Source organism: Pomacea canaliculata, linkage group LG3 (genome assembly GCF_003073045.1).
Source record: "Pomacea canaliculata isolate SZHN2017 linkage group LG3, ASM307304v1, whole genome shotgun sequence".
Taxonomy (NCBI): domain Eukaryota; kingdom Metazoa; phylum Mollusca; class Gastropoda; order Architaenioglossa; family Ampullariidae; genus Pomacea; species Pomacea canaliculata.
This window is the reverse complement of record NC_037592.1, coordinates 31,160,216-31,183,437: the sequence shown is the minus strand read 5'-3', so window position 1 is coordinate 31,183,437 and position 23,222 is coordinate 31,160,216. Positions and strand designations below refer to the sequence as shown.

General features: G+C 39.4%; 2 protein-coding genes across 6 annotated transcripts in view; one reads left to right on the top strand and one right to left on the bottom strand.

The window, feature by feature from the left end:
* Positions 1-1,041: 1,041 nt before the first annotated feature.
* On the top strand, positions 1,042-21,375 carry LOC112559354 (ceramide phosphoethanolamine synthase-like). Of its 5 annotated transcripts, none has more exons than XM_025230520.1 (8): positions 1,042-1,282; positions 7,983-8,490; positions 9,479-9,759; positions 9,972-10,139; positions 11,581-11,768; positions 14,211-14,333; positions 14,781-14,861; positions 15,256-21,375. In XM_025230520.1, exons 2-8 carry the CDS (start codon positions 8,297-8,299, stop codon positions 15,277-15,279), a joined length of 1,059 nt encoding a protein of 352 aa, XP_025086305.1. In that variant the 5' UTR covers positions 1,042-1,282; positions 7,983-8,296; the 3' UTR covers positions 15,280-21,375. The 5 variants fall into 5 exon arrangements, with proteins under 5 accessions (XP_025086305.1, XP_025086303.1, XP_025086302.1 ...); XM_025230518.1 differs by having other exon boundaries at positions 1,042-1,289; XM_025230517.1 differs by having other exon boundaries at positions 1,042-1,340.
* A 1,543-nt stretch (positions 21,376-22,918) lies between these two features.
* Positions 22,919-23,222, bottom strand: part of LOC112560745 (alpha-(1,3)-fucosyltransferase C-like) — a 2,923-nt gene continuing 2,619 nt past the window's right edge. The window contains exon 4 of the mRNA XM_025232782.1: positions 22,919-23,222. This exon is cut by the window's right edge and continues 649 nt beyond it. Within this exon, the coding sequence (XP_025088567.1) occupies positions 23,104-23,222 (119 nt within the window). The 3' untranslated portion in view covers positions 22,919-23,103.

The window sequence follows — 23,222 nt, the reverse complement described above, 5'->3', positions numbered from 1 at the left end:
TGCCTTAATTTGCGCCCTTGTCTGCTACTGAATACAACCTCCACGTCTGTGGGTAACCGTCGTTGCTGACAGCGTTAAACTCCACCATTTTCCAATACGGGAGGTGCACATTAATGGATAATCATCCATGTAAATGAAGCAGAGTATATTGATGGTGCTTTTAATGGCATGTGGAGGTGGTAGTTAATTGTGCAAACATACTTCGCTTGTTAAATCCTCGGCAAATTTGGCAGGATAATATTCCCGTCGTCTATATGGTTAGATCACGTCCATGTTTGATTCATGCATGTTTTTCCAGGGCATCTTTTCTTTCTTCATTCAAAGAAGTTAATCGTGTCTTTAAATGGAAAAAATAATCTGCATATAGAAATTTCCTTGGACATCATAATTTGAAAAGTTGTCAAATGTGACAGCAAAATAAATATATATATATAGTGGGTGAGAAAAAGTGGGGATCGAGCGGATGAGCGAGCAAGCTAGCACCTCTCCCCTCCCAATTTTTCCCCCTCCCTTCACTATCAACATAAAGGAATAAAGTGAATGAAAAAAGCCAGAAGAAAAAGAAATTATATAGAGAAGCGATTGTAGATTTGCACACATGCGTGTATGGATCAAGAATGTGGGTAGGAAAACGACGTACACTAGCATGTATATTACAATACGTTTCAGTTGTGAAATATGAATTTGTCTTTTGCAGTCTCAACAAACTAAATATTCGTGTTACCGTATTGTGATTTCATAATTTTCTGTACGCACAATCCTTCAAACGTGGGAAACATTTGCAGGTATTAATCTTACAAAAGAAAAAATTTCAAGGGCACAAATAATGTGACAGCTTTGATTCAACTTTTACAAAATATTACATTAGCTAGTTTTATACATTTGTTTTGTTTTTATGTCAGTTCATGGGTAAAAATTTGTTATATTGTGCTTCACGCGTCCTGCGCAAAACATGTTTTTGGTTTCTGCACGAACTTGTCCGCGGGTTCTGCGTTCAACCGCCGATAACTGACGTCACGAGTAGGGCCCGCCCGAAGCTCTCCGAGTAAAGCCGATGATTGCCGATCGCGTCGAGGGCGTGTGGGCAGACTTACTATTATATCGTCTGCTTCTTTGAGAAGATCTCTGTCCGGCGCTGTGAACGATATGTGCCTCTCGAAATATTTATAATAACAACGATACTTACAAAATATTTCAAACCATTCGATGATCTGTGCGAGGAAATGACTGTTTGGTGATTTCTCCGAATCAAGTACCCGAGGTGAAGGTCACAACTGAACAAGTGAGAAGTGAGAATTTTTTTTGTGTCAAATCGAACGCAGATTTCACGCCAGATCTGGGTACGTAGGTAAGTTGACGTGCTGTGGAAATTCCAGGTTAATCTGTACTATGGGTTCAATGGTTAAGGCAGGGGAGAGGCATCTGTGTTCAGTCCTGTGTTGTATATTAATGTAATTTGTTGTCTCACGACAGTCTTCAGACTCGAGTCTCAAACTGTCAACAGCGCGTTTGATAGATGACGTATGTGTACGCCGTTATGGAGTTATCGTGTTAAGTGAAGCGAAGAAATTAAATTAGTTGCGATAGTTATATTTACCTTTACCTGTGTATGATGTCCTAAATGAAAACATTGATGCAAGTGTTTCCTAGTGAATATACTACTACTACTACTGTACTAGTACCACCTGTTCAAAGAGTTGCACATGTTGAGGCAGCCCTAGTACACAGCAGTATACGTAGGTAACACATTTAAGACTGTCTTATTATTTGAATCTAAAGTAATAAAGCAGATTTTGTCACAATTTTAGTGAACCTTATTTGAATTAATTGGAGTATATATATATAGCTGTGTAACCCAACACAGGTTCTGTAGTCTTGTATAACTTGTAATCCATAATTGCACATAAAAATATAAACATAATGCAGAAAGTGATAATGATATTTAGAAATGGATAACCTAAGTAGAATGTTTGTGATTATGACTTTTGGCACATTTTAAGTGAGTGAACTCACCCACTGTCTTGCATATGTTATAGAAAAGAAAATGGCATTAATATATGGCACTTCAAATGGGCTCTTGTATTCAATTTAAATAATGAATAACAAATAAAACTCAAAGAGGTTTTGTTTATTAAAATTGCCTTTTGTATTGAAACTAAAAGTAAGAAGCTGTGAAAATATTGATTACAGTTGTGTAAAAATAGAAAAATATGTCATAGAAGAGCATGTTGTTTTTCTCATTATAAGGTTGAGGAAACTGCATGAAACGTATACACTGGCTCAGCTAAGTTGCAAAATTAGTAAATGCTTGCATTTCAACATTTTTGCTTTCAAGTTCGTGGTCTCTTTGCAGAAAAAAATTGATGAATATGAAGCAGTATAAATTAGATTTTGTAAGTGCATATTTGAGTCACTGGCTAATGACTTTCTTATGTTACTTATCAGACCTGGTGATCAGCAGCATAACTTTAATAATTCTTATTCCAGAGAATTCTTTCTGCCCTTCACATCACTGCAAGTGGGGTTAAAATTCACACACTTAAGCTTTGAGTATATCTTTGTATGGCAGATTTTTTCAGGGTAGGAATTTATCTGGGCTTTTTATGTCCAAAATTTGAATGTAATAATTCATAAACTGAGTTAAAATGTACAGACTTGTGTTAGTTTGTTATACATTTTTAATTTCATGCCTCCAGGAAAATTCTGATACCACTGATACTATAGCAGAAATCATAGAGGAATCAGTGAAAATTTGTGTGTGCATGCTCTTGCCGTGCACCACCTGCTTTGTATTGCTGTTTTGTTAATAGGTGAACAGTTTGAAAAGATTAATGCCCTTCCAAAGACATTCATTTTTCTGTGTAAGCTTGGATACTACTCTGTTGTCAGTGTAATCTGTTTGAAGTGATAGCACTTGTTGATGTCAGGCTGAAACCTTGTTGTAATTAATGAACTGGTGGTATTAACAGTTACCTTGTGCAAGATTTTTGCTAGTGATCACAAACACTGCTCTCTCTTCCTCTCTTTTCATTAACATACATGGTTGTGTCCTACTGAGTATTTCTGTTAGTATATAGTATAGCAGAATGTGACTTGTTAATAACAAACATTTTTAAACAGGCCAGTTGTTTACAATGGCCACACAATACAGGGCAAAAGAACAAAAAGAAATATGATAAAAATAAATGTGTTAATAAATGAAAATTGAAGAACAATGACTACATGCAACATATGAAACTAGGGCAAAGTACTCCAAATGCTGAATTGAGGTTAGTGACTAATAGATAGATGACATCAGCTTAAACAGAACAACAGTCCTACTGTCTGTGGAGCATCATCTATTCAACTAGTTCTTGAGTAGGGGTATGAAGGAGCAGTAACCCTGTAGAAAGCTTGTACTTTGTACTCCTTTGAGTAGGAACTGACTACCAGAGCAGCTCACAGACAAAAGGTATAAAATGATATTTCTGTTCTAGTTAAACATAAAAAACAAAATTATCAAAGATTTTCAGCTGAAAAGTTTAAAGTGTATTTGAGTCAAGGATTTTGCTGCTCCACCAAAAGAAAAGAAAAATATATTTAGTATTACTATTATTTGTATTATCTTAGACCATGTTTTGTCGCAGCACTGAAAGCATTTATGTGTAACCAAGGATTCTTCAGTGGTACACATTTGGTAACTGTTGGGAGGAAGCAGATAAAAGATTGAAAACAAGAACAGACTTGCTGAAATTTTCCTTTTTCTAAATGACCTAGTTAGTAAAGCTGGCTTGCAACCAGGCAGTACAAGTTTTAATATTGGTGCATATTTTAATTTTGCTACTCTTTTTAAGTACATAACATTTAAACAGTTTAACAAATGTTAAAAGTAAAAGACCATGCAGGGTTTCTGAATGTTTGACAGAAGTAAAATGAACTTTTTTTTTTACCAAGCAGGTAATGAGGATTCCATGAAAGGAAAGTTCCTAGAAATGAATACATGTATTAGTCATCATAAAAATTATGCTAATGCCTGTGGTGAAACAAACTAGCACGAGTATAAAGTAACAGTCATTTACGGGAAACACAGTAACACAGAGGTACGATATTTTTCATCACTTCAATGAGGTCTGATATTTTGGTAGCGATGGCTTGCATAAAAGACGAGAGTTAACTTAAAAAAAAATATAATCGGCACGTGCCTTCAGTAAAAAAAAAAAAAAAGCACCCTGAAAATACCGTCTTCGTGTTTAAGTCGCGCCGCAAGCACAGAAGCGCTCACCTCCTTCCTTGTTGCCATAGAATTAGATATTTGTTTTCGTTGCTATGGACAGTATCGAAATATTTATGCTCGTTGCTATAGATATTATCCACATATTTACATTGGTTGCTCCGCAAAGTAGGTGATCGTTAGAAACGGTTGTCATGCACCCCATTGCCCCCACCCTGAACTGTACAGTTACGTACGATTATATGAGGTTTCTCTTTGTTGCCTATCTCTCAAAAACCCCAAACGAGACAAACACGTGTATAAGTGGTTTTTATCAAAATAGTATCTATAGATTACATATAGTTGAAACAGTAATACACGTAGACGATCTCCGTTTTACGGTTTAGTAAGGCATTTAGGAAGTTTTCTGTCAAAGAAAGGACGTGTATAGGTGGACTGCTGTCTGTCTGCCAAGACCAACGCTTATAGGCTCTTGCGAAGTTCTCCGCTGTTAGTCTCGGCGAGCCGTAACAAAAAAAAAAAAATGTGACTTAACCGGAAGCTTTCTTGTATCATGCCTCGTTTTAGTAGTTAATAATAAATGTGAATAAACCGGAAGCTTTCTTGTATCATGCCTCGTTTTAGCAGTTAACTGGAAAAAAATCGTCTGCCAGCAGTCCAGGGATATTAGTTCGTGGTCAAAGTATCTGAAACATTCCACAAGACTGTCCCTTCCTCGCACCCAAGATTTAAGGGACAATCTGTGTGGTGGGTGGTTGGAGGAGGGAGGTTGTATAAGTGACAAACAGCGAACTGCCCCAAGTTATCACGTATATATCACGATTATCACTTTCGGCGTGCGATTGTTCTCGTACATCGGAGGAAAGGCACTATGTACACACCCGAAAACGTTGATAACAGGACTTGAGAGTGAGTTGATTATAGAGCTAGCAGTCTCCTTCATCAGATGCACTTGGCTAATTGTGTGGGAACATTTAAACCGCGATACTGGTCTAGAAAAAAAAAAAATTAATTGTAATTAGATTGATGTTTTTTTTTTCGTGTTGATTCTCAGTGGATTTAACCTTTTTTTTTTTGGTAGCAGGTCTATTTCTGTCTTTGTTTCTTCCTCTCTGAGTGGGAGGACACGGTCACCTATTTCCCCAAGCTCAAAATTTCCCTTGTCCTTGTCATGCGCCTGATCACCTGACGTCTGAAAGACGTCTCGTGAAAGCCGGAATATTATTATGGGATTCCGGGCAGCGTTTCTTGTCATAGGACAATCAGGACGAATGGCCACGGAATAATAATAATAACTGCTTGTGTCCCATGACTTTTGAGGTGGTGCTATTGAAAAGTGGGCGGATTTCTGCAGGAAACAGGAAGTGTGGTCGGTGGATAAAGTGCTGAGTCATGTTGTTGAGCGAACGATTAGAATGCCGATGAAGGGTAGCTTGGCGCAGATAATTGTCAGTAAACCAGCCGGTATTCTTTGTTTAGCCTCACAAGACTAAATGTCACCAGGGTCTCAAGTTTTGTCGACTCACTAAAGAACAGCCTTTTACCTTTATTGCAAAGGACGATGTAAAACTGCACTATGCTATATGTTTGTACAATGAGATTTTAATTTTCTTTTTTACAGATTAGCGTGCTGAAACATGTTTAATTGCCGGACATTTTTTACTTTTTCTTGGCACTGTCGAGGTAACATTCTGCCGGTAGTGTGAAACTATTCTTGTGTTGAAAGACCACCTTAATGATTATAATATTGCAGGAAACGTTTAAGATTCTAAGATTTTTTTTTTTTTTTTGAAAATTAAATGTGGAAAATTTATAATCCCGAAGTACATTGCGACAGAAGAATGTTGCTAAATCTGCCGAGAGCACAACCGTCATGCTGTTATTTTAAAGGAAACCACGACCAATAGCAAAGACAAAGATATCTCATGATAAGGCACACGTCTGTAGGGATATGATTTTGTAAACATTAGCACGGAAGTTTCTTTAGCACTCGGATTAGAGTATGATACGCGATAACCTGTTTTGCAGTGTACAAACTTCGCCCCTACTACAAAGGTCACATCCGTTCAGTTATGATACATTGGACTCTTGCTTTCGTGGCACAGGATACCAGTGTGCAACAAATCAGATTGATGCATGCCTGCACTTTCGGGGAATAAATACAGCTACTGCCAGTGAAAAGTCTGCACGCGTGTGTATGAAGAGGTATTAATCGTTGTTTAGCAGCAGTCTAGTTCGTTATTTGCCATGCAAAACGGGCATGGTATAAAAGCTGGGCCAGTGCGTTCACGAAGGCTCAAGTCTTTAGAAAATGCTAAAGCACACAGTCAACAGAAGCTCGCCCACCTTCAGAGTAAAAGCTCAACAATGACACACAAAATTATGCATCCATAGGTTTTACTGCTCTCATTGTAGAAAAAAAAAATCATGCGGTACGAGGATCCGACTCACAACTTTGGCGTAACACAACTTTGTTATACTTATAAAGTTATAACAAAGATGCCCTGGTGTATGTATATCATAAAATTAAAAAATTAAATATGATATGCATCGAAAAAATGCCCTGGTGTAAAGATATATCCGTGAGGTCTGAGCATTGCATAGTAACAGAGAGAACAAGACGTTTTTCCGTGTTCCCAATGTTGTCCTGGGAAAATGATTTGCTCTCAATTCATAACTACGGCCCCTGTTAGCGATATTTGAATCAAAACTAGCAGAAGTAGCCTGTTACACAGCATAATCAACATCAGCTGAATAAAATTCTTGTCGCTTTACTTCATTTACTACGCGTGTGTCGATATGTAAGGATACAAATACTTTTTGTTACATTTTGTGTACAAGTTCTAACTCCATAACTTTCATAAGCAGTCACAAAAACTGCATTAATCATCAATTCCCCCCTCTCCCACCAACCTTCCAGAAGGCCTTTTAGTCCAAACAGCATGACAGCCAGTATTTCTATAGACAATCTTCCATGGCGCGATTGTGTTGAATTATCGGGTACTAGGTAACTGTCGCGCACCTCTTCACCTACAACATTTCTGGGTATGTCGCTTTTTGGACAGGGTTGGGGAAACGTGTTCGCTGTCACCTACTTAGACGTTATATCTACTGCATGTCTCCTTAGGGCTGGGGTGTGTCGGTACAGCGAGCAGGAAGCCATTCAGTTTACGGATGTTAAACACTATGTGGTAGTAGTACACACTCTGTGATATCCACGCTTCCTTTACAAAATAAATAAATTCGTTGGTGGGTGGCAGCCACCTTCATCAGGCTACATTATGAGCAGCGTTCAAATTGAAAGCTTGCTCAAACATCGCCTTTGGTCTACTTAAACAGAGACAATATTTTTCCGTCTTGATTGCTAGCGTAGAAGAGTATATGCAAATATCTGCATTGTGGTTATGGCCCATGTGATGCAAAAGTAGATTATTATTAGGTCTTATGAATGGATCGTACGAAGTCATGCGATGATCGAAACGGGGAGAGTGATCTTTTGCTATTTTGATATAATATTACCTTATTTTATTATAAGAATGTCTCTTTGATCACATTAGAAGGTTCACGATATTTACATACGAAATGTGTCTGTTTTTTTTTATTTTTAAAGTAGTCCTGTCGTATGTAGCACTTGTAAACACGCAGCGTTTACGTCATACTGAACAAACACATGTTCGCTTATGTATGTATACATTACACACACACGCGCGCGAGCACGCGCAAATATCAGAGAGAGAGATTTACATTGACTCATTTGTTTACTTGTTTTCAGCCGGTCTGTGCTGTCGATTCGTTTGCAAGTGAGCCTTCCCCGAGAGATCCTAGTAAAGAGGTGGAACACAGTGTCCAGGTTGGCTGTGCTTACCAAGCTGAGCAGGTCGCACCACGCAAAGCCTGTTTATGACGAGCTGCTGGCGCGGTGCAGTTTTGAAGACAAAGGACGAATGGCAATCGCTAACCACAGCATTTAACCAGCGCTCCCGCGCCCTTCAAAGAAGGTCGCTTGAACATTAGACCTGTCGTAAGCTGAGTGAAGGACGTCTTACCGAGAGACAGAAGGGAAAGGAAAGTACGCTTGTTACGTCAATGCCTGTCGCCATGCCGTCCCTGCCTGGATTTCAGGTGTTCCGCGACGAGATGTCGTTGTTCAAAGTTATTGGAATGGCTCTCCTCTTCTATTACTGCGTAATGGATGTCATTCTCTATATCACCTTTATGAACACTAACCTGGTGGAGTCCTCAAAGGGCGCGTCAGATGATGAGCTGTACTCACCATTCACGTATGTCTACGAACTCATTCCGCCTTTCACCCTTAGTTATTTGCTTACTTAGTCATTAGCAGTTGTTCTCCATAGACAGTGTCATTGTTACATATTTTTGCGATCCTGTGTTGTGAGATGTTTCAGTTTTCTCCCATTTTGAATTGGGAGCAGCAGCTGTAATTTGTAACCGCTGTCTACGGGAGTCAGTTGGCAGTACACCCTCCTACCCACTTCCCGAAGAATGTGAATTAATAATTTGTGTGCATTCGATTTATCTGAGTGGTTGTCATACCAAGCTCTTTTGGCGATAGGAATACTTACATAGATGGGCACGGGTTTTCGTGAAGATGACATTTTCCAAGCATTGGAAGGTAGAGGCCTAGTTGAGAAGATAGGTAGGTCCAAAAGAAAGAACTGAACCAAATCTACCAATCTGACCGTGGTTATCTCGTGCACTTGGCTACATGAGTGCATACTCTTGCGCTGTTTTATGAGCAGTATAGTAGGCGAATACCTAAGGAGCGATCATGTTGGAACAGGGTTGTTGGATTCTTCAGTTCTTGAAGACGTATGGTGTTTGAGGAAGATTAGACGTTGCTAGAGATCGATACGTTAAGCTGCTGAATGTTTAGGGTGGAAAGGGGTGTAAGCGCGGGGTTTGCCATAGTTTGTGGGGCAGTTGGCTTCGTGCCTAACTCAGTGTAAAAGGCAGTAATGCGCCTGCCTAAATGCTTTTAAGGACGGACCAACTACGGTTTCGCAAGCCGTAGTAGGAAATGTAAATAACGCGAGAGTTGGGGTTAGTGTTTAAATAATGCAGGAGTTCAGTTCAGTGTAAATAAAGCAAAAGTTCGGGTTAGTGTAAATAATGCAAGATGATGGCGATATAAATAATACAAGAGATCGGGTTTGAACAATACTAGAGTTGGTGCTAGTGAAAATAATGCTTAAGTTTGGGTAAGTGTAAGTAACGTAATCGTTGGGCTGTGTGCGTTTCTCCTTTCAGTCACTTGTCCGTAAAGCAGCTGATGAACGATCACACCAGTCAGTACATCGTGTCACCGGCGATCGAGTACTTTGACATCTTCACTCAGTTCAGTGGTATCTTCTACTTCATCACCCCAAACATGATCTCCTTCACGCACCTGGCTATCGCCTTTCTGGCCGGCAGGTTTGTGGCCTCCGAGTCGCTGCACAGCCGCCGCATCGGGGTCATCCTCTTCGAGATCCGAACCTGTATGGACACGCTGGATGGCGTCGTCTTTCGCGCTCACACGCATACCAAAGGTAAACGTCTTGTCGGTCATGTTACAGCCGCTGTTGGAAATAAAAAAAAGAGACAAATATCAGATTCACAAGGGGAAATGCATCATTTATGAGATAAAATCCACAGTAGTTTTTTATACATTATAATACCATCGACAAATAACACGACGACAACAATGATAATGATGATAACGCTTCCGCTTCCTCTTCTTATAATTATTATTATTCCACAGGTATGTATCAGTCTGTGAGAAACTCTTCAGGGTATTATGTAGACATAACATGCGATGCGCTTGGTGGTGTATTCCTGTGTTTCGGCGTCCTCTTCTACCTCTTCAAGCGCTTCGATCCTGCCAAACAGGTCGATCTGTCGTGGAAAAGTGTCGAGGCTGGCACCTCAGGTGAGAAAATTTAGTTGTGAGAAAATGTGCCTTCTTCTGAAAATTATAGTACAGTTTTAATTGTGTATATGTTTCTTTGATTAGGCATTTTGTTATTTAAGCACAAAGACTATTTAAAAGTAGCTATGACAGTGATAAACAACACAGAACGACTACCCCTCCTTTATGGTCATATGCACTCTTTGCCTTCCTATCTTGCCTGTTGGTATAGTTACGATCTTTCATATGGTTCAGACAATTTCATCCCCCTCCCCAGAGAACAGTTTTTCATTTTCAGTTTCCTGGAAGATCGCACACCCTCCCTACACCCGATGTTTCGGTATTTGGAATGTGTCACCCATCCCATCCTTCCTAGAGTCAGTAATTTCCCCCTATTCTTATCTGTCTCGTCCCGTTTCTTTTTCGTTTTGTTTTGCCTGCAAACCGTAAACCTTCATTAAGCTCCTTTTTTTCACACCTTTTCTCCCACCCTAGCCTTTATCCACATCCTTCACGCCGAGGTCGTTCTAGTTTCTCGTCACCAAGAGGTGCTGGCTACATCAAACACGTGACGCGGAGACGTCAACGCTCAGTAAAAAACGCAGCGCAGACGAAGCATGGGCGGGAGCTTGTAATTGGCGGGGGCGCATTAGGGCATGGACCTGCCATGCTGGCTGCCGAAATACACGTTTGACACACGGTCGTTATACAGACATGGGCATTGTAACGCACAATAACACTGACAAGTTAAAACATGGGCGTGCTCATGCTGTATGCCATGTTATTTCACATTCAAAGACACACACAAAGCTATTAATGAAGGGTTAGCTCTCCGAAGGAGCATCAGTAAAGCTGTTAGCGCTTTCGTTATTTCACGAGTCGCAAACTTACGTCGGCAGGGAAAGAACGGTTAGCACAACTGTTTGACTAGGGGAGTAAGGGAGGAAAATGTAAAATTCTCTTCTTTTTTATTGACAGACGCACCCATCTTTAATTTTATTTGTTGGAGGAGGAGGAGGGAGGACGTAAAAACAGACATGTATTAGGGAAATCCCCTGCTAACCATAAGCCGATTGTTCTTTGAATTATCAATATACGAAAAAAGTGTGCGTGGAAGAACAATCCAAGTGAGGCCGATTGTTGCGCATCAAATACGACAACACGGTGCGTCTCTTTAGCTAAACACTGTTTTAAAAAAGTCAATTACAGTTTATCGTCTGCCCATTTTATTCAGTTTCCTCACTTTCATAAGTAACATTCAGCTTTATGATTTAAGATACCGTTCGTCAAGATAGATGCATCGCACATGTTTCTCTCTTGACCTGCTTTGTATTGCTGTAGATGTGACCCTTCATTTCAGTTACAGCTATAGAATTTTAATGTAAAATTTCACCACATCTCTTCCTTGTCCCTTTGGACGTGTCGAGTGAAAACAACGATGTCTTTGTTGGTGTTCATGCAGGAGCCGGAAAGAGTGGAACCAACGGTCTGCTGCACAGCGGGGCGCAAGTGACGTACAGCAAAAAGATGCTCTTCTGGAAGTGCTGGTGCTACGGCATCACCATCGCCATGGGCGGCAAATTCTGGGACTCTATCGTTAGCGACTTCAAAGATGTCTTCCAGATACCCATCGCCGATCCTGCTCTGTCGGTAAGCCGCGGATTCGTCAGTAGATATTCTTCACGAGGTGGATGTTTGAAGCATTCTTTTCTCACTTTTATTTGATGCCCTAGTAGTTCTTGTCCCTGTTCATTGTTTCAATATGTTGAGGGCTTATTCTCAGTTCTTTCGCAAATATGTCGCATAATTGGCAGATTCTTCTACTCTTTTTCTCTTTAAATGTTGAGCTAACGGCTGTATTTACACACTTTTTTTTTCTATGTGGGGCTGTGTCCCTTGAGATGTGTTGCAGCTTATTATATATTATCTGATTGATATATATATATAGCGTGTTCCCGTGACAGAATCAATAATTGAGTCAGTGGTACCTGTCAGGATTTTACAAATGTAGCATCCAGTTTTTCGTTTCGTCAGATCTTACATGGACTATGTACTGCTCTGATCCAGTATAGATAGTGGAAGTAGGAGGGTTAGGGTCGTCATATCGACAGCACGCCGCACCTTAATCTTCGTTCCGTGTGACGACTTGTCGCTGTGAGGTGTAGTGCCGTGTGCGTGTTACTTGTAAATGTGCTTCAGTTACTTGTAAATTGCACCTTCCTGTGAAAGCTACAGAGCACATCGAAGAAAGCTTGTTAGAGGTTGCCTATCCAACTGAATGCTGAAGACGACAAAAACAACTGGAGCGGAGCAGGGGAATGGGGAGTGAGGGGAGGGGCGCCACAGCCATGCAGTGTTTCGGGTCTCTCTTTTAATATGGTTCACTAATTTTGTTTGGAAGAAATATTAGGAGCAAGCAGTGACATGTACATGAATAGATCAGTGTGAAAAGCGGATGTGACATGATGAACGTGTCACAGCACGAGATAGTGGACAGGGTGTATTGGCTGTAAGCTGCCGGGCTAGGGAGGCAACACGAGCACCCCAGTTGACCATGAACTGTGTGTAAAGCTTATTCGCATGCCCAGACTAGAACGCTTGTATTTTAAATTTTTATTACAAAGACAAAAAAAAAATTATTTACGTAAATTATTAATGCAAATCTAAAAATAAAAAATATAACAATACTTAACGGTTGTATAATGGGTTTCACCTTTAGACCTTTCTTGCGTTCCTTCTAGCTTGCTTTTTTTTTTTGGACACTTAACCATTCCTGTCGATGAATAATTGTGAGGTATTTTTTGCCAGGCCACAGTCTATTGTCTATTATTGGCTGTATTATTGTCGTACCAAGGGCTGTGTGAAAGTATAATCGCCGCCTTATTAGACCTTCAGACCCATTTCTTTCACCATAATCTTCTCATAAGAAAAGGTTCTTCGTCGCAGACGCAGACATCCTTGTCAGCGATACTTTAAGTGTAGAGTCCCATTGTTTATATTCATTGCTGGATATTGTAAACGGTTGTGGCAGTGGAGGGAAAAGGTTTTTCACGCCGAGCCAACAGCTAAGGCTACTTCACTGCAAAGCAGCCGGACCTGTAAACAGGTGCAACAGGCAGAGAAAGAGCAGCGTGCCCGAGACGAGATCTGAACTCAGGGACTGCCAATCCTCACTGTATTGGTGACAGGCACTAACCGTTACGTCACCGGATTGTCCAAACATTTGGGACTGAGTGACGCTCAAACAAAACCACGATTTTTAGAGTGCAGAGCGATAATGATCGCCAAAGAGAGAGAAACTTTTTTTGTTGTTGTTAGTTCCTGGGGGGATCACCCCCATTCGCGACCTCTCCATCAGTATGCGGCATCTGTAATTAAACTATAATTAGCTCCTGCTTTCATCGCTCATCCTCGTCTGTTGCTGACAGGCGCATGAACTGGTTGATATGGGGTTCTTGTGCGTTGATGTTTTGGCATAGAAAAGTACAGAAGTGGCGGGCCAGCTTGCAGTTAGTAATAAGATTGCCTTTTATGTAAGGATAAGAGACACAAAAGCGCCTATGTTGCCAATCTCTGCCATTTATTATTGTCTCCAGTGAAGAAATCAGTTGTATCAATAGAATATAACAATTCTTTTCGAATCTTAGTATGATGGTTGAAAACAGAGAGGAAGGGAGGGGTGGGACAGAGAAGGAAGAAATACAGTTATGGGAAAAGACCTAGGCAGGTCAAATGCTTTCAAATGGTATATATGGGAAGAATGTCGTCCTAGCACGGTCAGAAGGCAAAGTGCATTTCCTGGAACTTAAGGACATGATTAAGACTAAGCATCCAGAAATCAACATAGCAATAGACATCCCTCTCAACAGTGCTGATTGCAAGCCAAGATTCAGCAACATAACAAAGTGTCTATGCATTTTTAAGTCTGCCTAACTTAATGTCAGTTTTTGTTTTCTGCCTAATTTCCTGTCAACTTATGCACGGTTCATGTTACATGTGTGAGGTGTTCCTTCAGTTTATTAATGTTTATTATCTTGTATCTCATCATCTAGTCACACAGTACTTATATGTGTTGCCATGTATTCATGACAGGCACTGCAGTATGAGACATGTCATTCAGGCACTACTGTCTTCCTTTGGTACTTGTGGCGACTAGTGGAAGGTCAAGCTTTACTGCAGTACCTGCTGGTTGCTATCTTCATTGACAAAGTTTGGGTATGATTTGATAAGTGTTTTGATTGTATAGCTTAGTGTTAAGATAATCATTAGCACTTTGGTAATCCAAACATCACATTAATTGTGTTTGACGTAGATCCTACTTCATTTAATTACATTGTTATGTTATGAACTTTATATTCTTTTAATGTAAAATACAGAAAGTGACTGGATATTAACTTTAAAGCTTGTTAATTTAACAGTGTGTTCTTTGGCTTCATAATAGTTCGTGTGCACAAATAGTACTAAATGCTAAATAGTGGCAAGATTAACAGAAAAATATGAACAAGCCTTTATGTTATTTTTTAAGACGCTGTTAATGGAACATAATTGATTTGTAGGTGATGTTAGCATTTAGGCAATATTTATTAAGAAGAGAGGCAGCTTCATTTTATATGCCTTTTTAATTGTAGCATTTTTGAGCAAAAATTAATTTTTTTCCTCCAGGAATTTATCAACTTTGTGCAGTACATCTTATTTGTAGCAGTCTTATTACTGTACCTCGTCAGCCTGCTGTATGTACACCATGTATGTATAGCCAAACAATTTTGTTTCTTTTGTGTTTGCATGTATGCTTGGTGTGCTTAAAGTGTGTGTTAAAGGAGTGGATGCTGATCTTTACTGTTTAAAACATACAAAAATGATTTATGTTTGAATGATATTTTGACTAGAAAATGCACGAGCACAAAGAAGTGGGAACTGATGCATTGGACCTAATCTCACACTCTTTTCAAAACTATAGCTGCTGTGTGATAAATATCTCTTACTCTGTTATTGCTGGTCATGAGCTATTTAAAAAAAAAAAACGTTAATAGATGCTGGGTGTTAAGTGGATGGTAGATGATTTTTCATTTAATATAAAAAATATATTAATGCTAGAAAGAGAGGTAAGGAAAATTAATATATTTGCTTTCAATTTCAGGTTCGAACCATGTTACACCTGTAGTGGTGCCTTTAGTTACACCCTACATAATTTGTAATGGAGTCTTGCAGTGACAAATGACATGATGCACTTGGATATCATCCTGGACTATACATATACTGTACTACAAGTATGGTGAATTATTATAATTCTCATGCTTGTTAAAGAATAGCACTTCATACACAGCAAAAATAAAGATGGTTCACATAAAAAGTGCATCTCTTTGCTTCAGAACATCAGTGCTAATTGCTGCATCGAGCTGCCCTATGACAAGACTGCATAACTGAATTTAAACTGCTTTCTGAAATACAGATGAGAATGTGTGAGGGAGCGATCATTGCTGTTTTTCTGATAGACACATTTTGTAATGTAATTAAATAATATCTCTTTTGGTTTTTGGTTGTGTTTAAAATAAGATATACAATAAGGACAAAACATGGTGGAAACTGTTTTCTTTTGTGCAAGCCATTTTTTTTAAATGAAAATGAATACATTGGGGTTGAATGCATTATGTGCATTATTATATGCTTTTATGCTGAGAAGAATGCCTTTAATATATTTTCTTTTGATGCTCAACAAAAAGCCTTCAATCAAACATTTGAATACAGGTTTTGATGGTGCTAGCATTAACACTTTTATGGCATTGTTAAAACCATTTAGATATTATTTCAGCCTTCAATCTCCTTTTGTATGCTTTTATTAATGATTGTCTAGGAGCTTGTGTTCCTTTTCTCCTTTCTTTAATCCTAGTTCGTGTCATTTTCATTCTGCACATTTACAAAAATGGGTTCTATATTGTGATCTTCTGCATCTTTGGCACTATAATCATTAGAAAACTGTATAACATTGTTGTATTTTTTTTTTTAAAAGATGATTCATTTCAGGACAGCGCATTACTGGCTCTAGGTTTTAGCAGGAAGCCTTGGCTTTCCTATTCTTCTATTGTTATCATGTGATTATACTTCCTCTGATCAAAGATAACTTTTGCATCTTTAGGTTTGATACAAGCAAATTATACAATCTTGATTCCTTAAATGATAGTGTTTTAAACTGATTGTAAGGACAGGACATGCATTAATCCATCACCTTGCGAAGGGTATTCTGTTAACATTTTGCAGCAGTCTATGCATTTTGTATGTGACTGTTCTGTTGTAAGAATAGTTCTGTCTTCTCACATAATTGGGTTTATGATGAGTTAATTAGGTAAAATGTCTCTAAATAAGGTGATCCAGAAATATATTTTTTGGCAAGATGTACAGGGAGTTGGGTACCAGGAGAGGGGTGGGGAAAAGGGACAAGTTCTTAATAAAGTAGCAGTTGGGTTGCCGTGACATGTTACATCCAATGACAGAAGACTATAATCAAGCATTTTGCTGCTAGAAAAGTGTTTTTCTCTAGTCTAATACTGTGTTGTACTGTGTTTATATAGTAAAATGCTTCAGCATGTACTTGTTCATTTTTTCTGAATATCTAGGAAAATAAATCCTAGTCATCAGATACAATGAACTTAGTAAGGTTTTTGATCATCATTTATAACATGCTTATTGTTTCAGTTCTTCAAAGCAAAACCAGTAATAAGACTACATTTCTTTCCACATTTGTATTTTTTTGTGTTAATCATTATCTTATAATACAACTATTAAATAAGGGTTGTTTTTAGTTTTAAAAAAAGACAACCCCTTCCCCAATGTTAATCCCAAAAGACAAACTTGCGTGTATAACCATCAGTTTCATTTCAAATCTTGAGTCACAGGTGTCAACCACACAGGCTCCTTATGCTAATTCCATTTTCTGATGTGTTAGCTGGAAAGTGTTACTGAAGTTTTCAGACTCTTAGCTAAAGCTCAATGGTTTGAGAGCAATCCGGATGGCGCAATGGTTAGTGCCTGTCACCAGTACAGTGAGGGTGGACCGTCCTGGACTCAGCTCTTGTCTTAGGCGTGCTGTACTTTCTCTGTCTGTGGCATCTGGCTGCCTTGCCATGATAAAGCCTTAGTTGCTGGCTCCACGTAAAACAACAATTTCCCACCCCTCAGTGATGTGAGGTTTAATTAAAGGAAGTTTATTACATCTTTTGCATATTTTTACTTGTCATTTTTATTCACTGTCTTGCTTATCTAATGAAAACAGCAGTATACATTTTCTTCCTCCTTGATTCTTTTGTAAAGATATTTTTTTTTGCTAGAAATTTTGTTTCCTATATGTTTTATAAACTTGATGCATATTTGGATGGATGTGCATATTTTCACCGCTATGCATATGCACATGAGTTCAACATGTGACAGAGACAGGGATGTGAGAAAAGATTTGAAATACTTTTGTGTTCTCATTTGCTTTGATTGCTTGCATTTTACAGATGTATCCGTGCTTGTGTGCAATTACATCCATCCACAGGGCCAGTAATGAGAATCACATCAACCATTGTAGACCTCTGGTGAGGACCCTCATTTTGTATGCAAGTTGTTGTGGAGATGTTGGTGTAGAAGAGATGTAAATATAGCCTGTTTCCTGCACTTTTTGGCAGTCTGGGAAAAGGGGATCCAGTGGGGCCGTAGTTAAGTGCATGTCAATTTTTGTCTGAACGTGTCTTCTGATTAGAGGGCTAGACGAGGTCGTGTGATCTAGCCTCAGTTGCTGATGCAAACATCATCAACCAGTCTTCAGCATTCCAGTGAGAAAAACAAGATGGCGACAACGGGAAGAGCCAGCAACTGTTTGTTGTCTTTTTGGAAATGGAAGACTTTTCAGAAGCACAGTGAACCGTTGCCCATTTGGAACCAATATTCGAGGCTAAGAAGCAGGACTGTTGCCCACCTGGAAACAGTAATTGCGGCTATGAAAGCGTCGTATGAGTAAATAGACGTCCATGAACTGTCAAAAAGAAAGAAGAGAAAGTCAAAGAACCTCAAATCTCATTTGCGTCATACCAGGATTTTGCTTATCTCCGGATTGGGTAAGGCTGCTGGAACAGTTTAGGCTTTGTACACGGCTTCTTCCATTAACTGAAATGAGAATCTCATTGGAGCTTGATAATGTTGGTGATTTATCAGTTCTGTCAAACATGCAGACCTGCGCTCACAAGCCTGGTGGTATGTCCAAAAGTAATTCATGCTGAATCTGCTTGTAATGGCAAAATCGGGATATCGCTGCTGACATCATCACAACAAGCAACAAACAGGAAACATTTCTACAAGTTACATCAAGAAGGTGAGGAGGTAAAACTGCTCACTACATAGACTGTTTGCATATGCAGAGTGCAGTTGATGCTACTTTTTAAAGACCATTTTCCAGACTTCGTTCATCGCTAGCTGCAGCGAATTCACGCCTTTTCCTCCAGGAGGATTTTATGAGCGGACTTTACAGTAGATGCCTGTGCCTCCGAAGTTTCCCCAGCACACCTCGCGGCAAGGTGCTAGGTAACTGAAGTGGATGTAAGAAAATTTCACATGGCACAAATTGGACCTCAGCTTCTGTCTTCTTTCAATACCGATTTCATGAGGAATCTGTGTGCGCGACATGCGAGTACTCGAGCATCTTGCTTAAATGACTTGAGAAATTTACCCCGAAACCTTTAAACTTAAAATTACTGTTATTGCCGTGATATAGCCCTAGTTGCTGGCACGGCATAAAACACCAACAAACAACTATCGAGCATCTTGCTTCGTGCTTTAGTAATCTTTTTCTGGTTACCTGTACCCTACAGTTCTTTGTTTTTAAGAGGAGGCATATTTTCATGCATTTAATTCATCACGATTTTTGTAATTGCATAATAGATTTATAGGTTTTCTGGTTAATATGTATCGCTTTTCTGATTGTTAAAATCAATATTTAATTAGCATTTAAGAATTTGCCTCATAAGTTTTCGTATATAGATTCTGGACAGTGTCGCTAAAAATAAATAACTACAGATGCACGCTACCCCCCCCCCCCCAAAAAAAATGTCAGCACTGACTAGAGATTGAGTTGGTAGACAAGCTTACAAACTTATGGCTTTTTTTCATTGGACAAATATTTTGATTTGGTGAGGAAGGAGGCGGGTGGTGCTGGTTTCTTTTTTTATTATTTACCTTTTGGTGTGTGTGTGGTTTTTTTTTGTTGTTTGGTACTTGTGATACGGGAGCTGTGTCATAGTCTCGATTGTTCCTTTTGTCATGAATGTGTTTCAGTAACATCACAGAATGTGTCATTGTTAATGAAATACATTCATGACACGTCATCTCTATTGTCTCCTCGAAAGGAGGTCAGAGGCAGTCGAGCTCGGGTGCCCAATACTTGGGTAGTCTGGCCGGACATCATCGCTCTTCATGCTTGTTATGCTTATCCTGATAAGCTCTATGACGGCAAAAAGAGTGCTTTTTTTCATTTGTGAGTTAATAGGTATATAGTTTATAGTATTCATAGTGCGTTTGATACTATTTCGAATTTTCTTGATGTCTTTTTAAAAATCTGCAGTTTTTATTCTTTACTCCCACGCCCCTACTCCCCACTAATCATTTTGTTATTCCTTCCCCCGCGAACGCACACACAGGCAAGCGTGTTAGCGTCTTTTGTCGTCTTATCACTTAACGTAGCGGCATGGAGAGAATGTAAAAAAATATTTTTTTGCGAATTGTTATTTAGAAGCTGTTTATTTTTTAATCGAAGGTCGCTAAACATCTGGCTGATACTTTTGTTGTAAAGTGGCCTGTCCCCAGACATGTGATGACTGATATGAAATATTCTGACTTCCAGGAGGATGTTCCCTCTTGAAGTGTTTATTATTATTTTTAATGTTTACATGTCTTTCATCGCAATGCGTGAGATAGCGGCGGTGGATATGAGTGCATGTGTGTATATGCGAGAGCTATGGGAAGAAAGCTGCAATTTCATATACATATACATACCATGTAATAGCTATATTTCATTGTCGGGTGGATCGACTTGATTGTTATTTGTAGCCATATCATGTTTAAAGCGATACTACTTGTTGTATACTTGCCTCATGCATGTGCTCTTGAAGACTGCAGGATTTTCTTTCTAGTGCAACCTATTCTTTTCCCTGCTTCCAGATAATTCAGGTGTTCCTCTGCCCACTTTGCCTTTACCATCTTCTTGGTTTTGTGATGAATGCATGAACTGAGGGTGGTCTGGTAGTGCAACGGTTGTCACAAAGTCAGCAGTCCCTCCTAGTTTCTCTCTGGATGTTATAGGTTGACATAGTTTAGAGCTTGCTATAACTTACCCTCACTTGCTGACTTGGCGTTAAACAACAACCAAGCAACTAAGAAGCGGTATCGTAATCTACTGGTTGTGAACTTCACCAACCAAGCTGCATTCCCTGTCTACTTTGAAACATTTTGCAGATTTTTATACAACACGTAAAGCATAATTACCAGCTAGATGTCGGATTGCTGTAATGTGGGAAAGATGTTAAAAAAGAAAGACCTGGGCTTCATGCTTTGAAATAGCTGGGGTGTGAAAAGTGGAACCACACGCACAGTTTGTTGGCTGCACATTGCATCTGGGTGGTGGAAACAGGTTGCACTAATCTTAATTATCTGACTTTTCAATGACGACACTTCACTATGTAAAAGATAAGAAGCTACTGAAGCGAGACACAAGACCTTGTCGCCAATAAGACTAAGCAGTTAATTTGCAGGATGTTGTTACGATTTCTCTCTCTCTGCCATTCGTTCAGTTGATCAGATACACAGTTTCTTCATAGCTAACAATTGTCATGTTCGCTCACTCTGTCTTTGCCTGTCATTCATTCTTCTCTTCATCAAAGGTAAAAAATGGCAGGTCTTTATCTCTAGACAAGTTTTGATTCGTCTTTATGGGTTTGTCTTGTGTGCCTGTCGATGTGCGTCCTCAAAGGGGGTCGATGAAGACGATTTTTGTGTCCTTTCGATCATATATCACTACCTCCGTTTTGAGTCTGTTACGTAGCAGTTAAATGCAATTTTGTTTAAATTCTCTTTAAGCATAAAGGAGTAATTACGGGGAACTAGCATGTTTTACTCCAATTTGATACCAGACGTGACGCTGCATCGAGTCTCACCATGCCGCTGGCTTTATTTACGTTGAAAATGTATGACTGAGAAAATATGAATAAATAAAACTTGTAATGTTTATCTTTTCCTTTAGCCGTAAATATCTTTTCTTTCATTGTGGCTTGCGTAGGTGCGTGCGTGCATAAGGACGAAGTTTTCTGCCAGGCATAAAGATATAAAGAAGTTATCCGCTATTAGTCTCGGCGAGCCGTAACAATGAATGTGACTAAACCGGAAGCTTTCTACACACCTGCCTCATTTTAGTAGTTAACTAAAAAAAAAAAATCGTCTGCCAGCAGTCCAGTAATACAAGCGCGTGGTCACGGTGAATGTTAATATCAATCTTTTTACGAGTCTCTATGTCAGACCTGGGCAAAGGCCGGCCCGCGGGCCGGATCCGGCCCGCCTCCTGTCTCTGACCGGCCCGCCCGCCCGTATATATACTATATATACAGTATTGGGTAAAACTGAGTTAACTATATTAGTCCGGCCCTCTAAAAACATCCCAATTTCTCATGCGACCCCTTGGGAAAATTAATTGCCCACCCTTGCTCTATGTGATGGATTTATTTATTTAAAAAAAAAATGTTAGCAAATTCAACTTGCCACACAGAACAGTAGTATTACTGTGTGGTTGTTGGGTCAGCGACTTTTGCTTGCATCATCTTTTAAATAAACAAAATTATTGAGCTGAAGATCACTTAAAATAAATAATTATATAAATATTTCAGAAAGCTGACATGTCATGGTAATGCATTCCTATGCCAAAACTCGAACGCATGCATGGATTAAGGAACTCAGCAGATCCTTTATTTCTTATAATCTCTCTTCAAAGCTATATTTTATTCGTCGTCTTTCCAAATCTTCGAGCTGTTTATGTAGTTTCTAGCAATGGTGAAATTTTCATTAAGGCATCACATTTTATCGTATTTTACATATGTAAGCAGCCTATCAACGATCGTCTGATGTACACATTCATTTCAATGCCCGTAAAGTACTGGCATAGTTTCAGCGATAACGACATATATATATAAACTCGCATATTTATCAACTCGCACACAGACGATGTCATCATACAGTACAGCAACAGCCCTACAGCTAACTGTACTTGTAGTGAACCTACCTAGCAATGCCTAGAATGACATTTGTTGGTGATAATTGCCATCTGACGCCACCACAGAGACCAGGACATTGTAAACTGTACAACACACAGCTTTGAATCGAAGCTGGCTCATCGATTTCAACAGTTGCTTCTCTGACAAATCTGTTTAATTAATATGCCACAGTTGTGATAAAATACTAATTTGACCGCCGATGAAAACAGCCATAATGAGGCTTGTTGAACTACCTACCTTAGTAATGTTCTAGTAGATTCCCTTTAACGTCGGCGCTGTAAGGGTTTGAACACCGTTCAACATTTATTAGATACCCACCATGTCCTTTCTATTGTGTTGTGTAGCTACCCAAGTCCGAACGATACCCAAACTGTACATTCAATTTCTGAAGGAGGACCCTTTGACTATTTTCCACCGACCACCACACTTTTTTTTTTTTTTTGAAAGTGCATAGTGAAACACTGACACCATCGCGCTAATTCTAGAGTGGTTGATACACATCGGACTGACATACAATTGTCTCAGTTTGTGAACACTCTACTGCACCAGTCATTAAATGTGTTGTCCCAACATTTAAGTCTTCGTTTGTAATTGTCGCTACTCGCAAGAAATAGAGTTCCTTGCGAATTCCCCAGTCGATCGCCCCCGAGTATAATAACTTTCAGTTTGTCAAACTAGTGAAAAAAATAGTCCGTGTGGATTCATACAGGTCTGGGGGCTCTGCACTGATCATCTCGGTACCAGCTCTTGATATCATCGTAGACTTTTCTGCTTTCCTCTAAGTGATGCAGACGTTGACACAACTGACAGAGAGCTGCGT

Excerpts from the sequence above, each read along its gene's own strand:
- LOC112559354 (XM_025230520.1), top strand. The coding sequence starts at position 8,297 with ATGCCTGTCGCCATGCCGTCCCTGCCTGGATTTCAGGTGTTCCGCGAC. Across the intron at positions 9,760-9,971 it reads CGCTCACACGCATACCAAAG|GTATGTATCAGTCTGTGAGA; the intron begins GTAAACGTCTTG and ends ATTATTCCACAG. Across the intron at positions 14,862-15,255 it reads GCCTGCTGTATGTACACCAT|GTTCGAACCATGTTACACCT; the intron begins GTATGTATAGCC and ends TTTCAATTTCAG.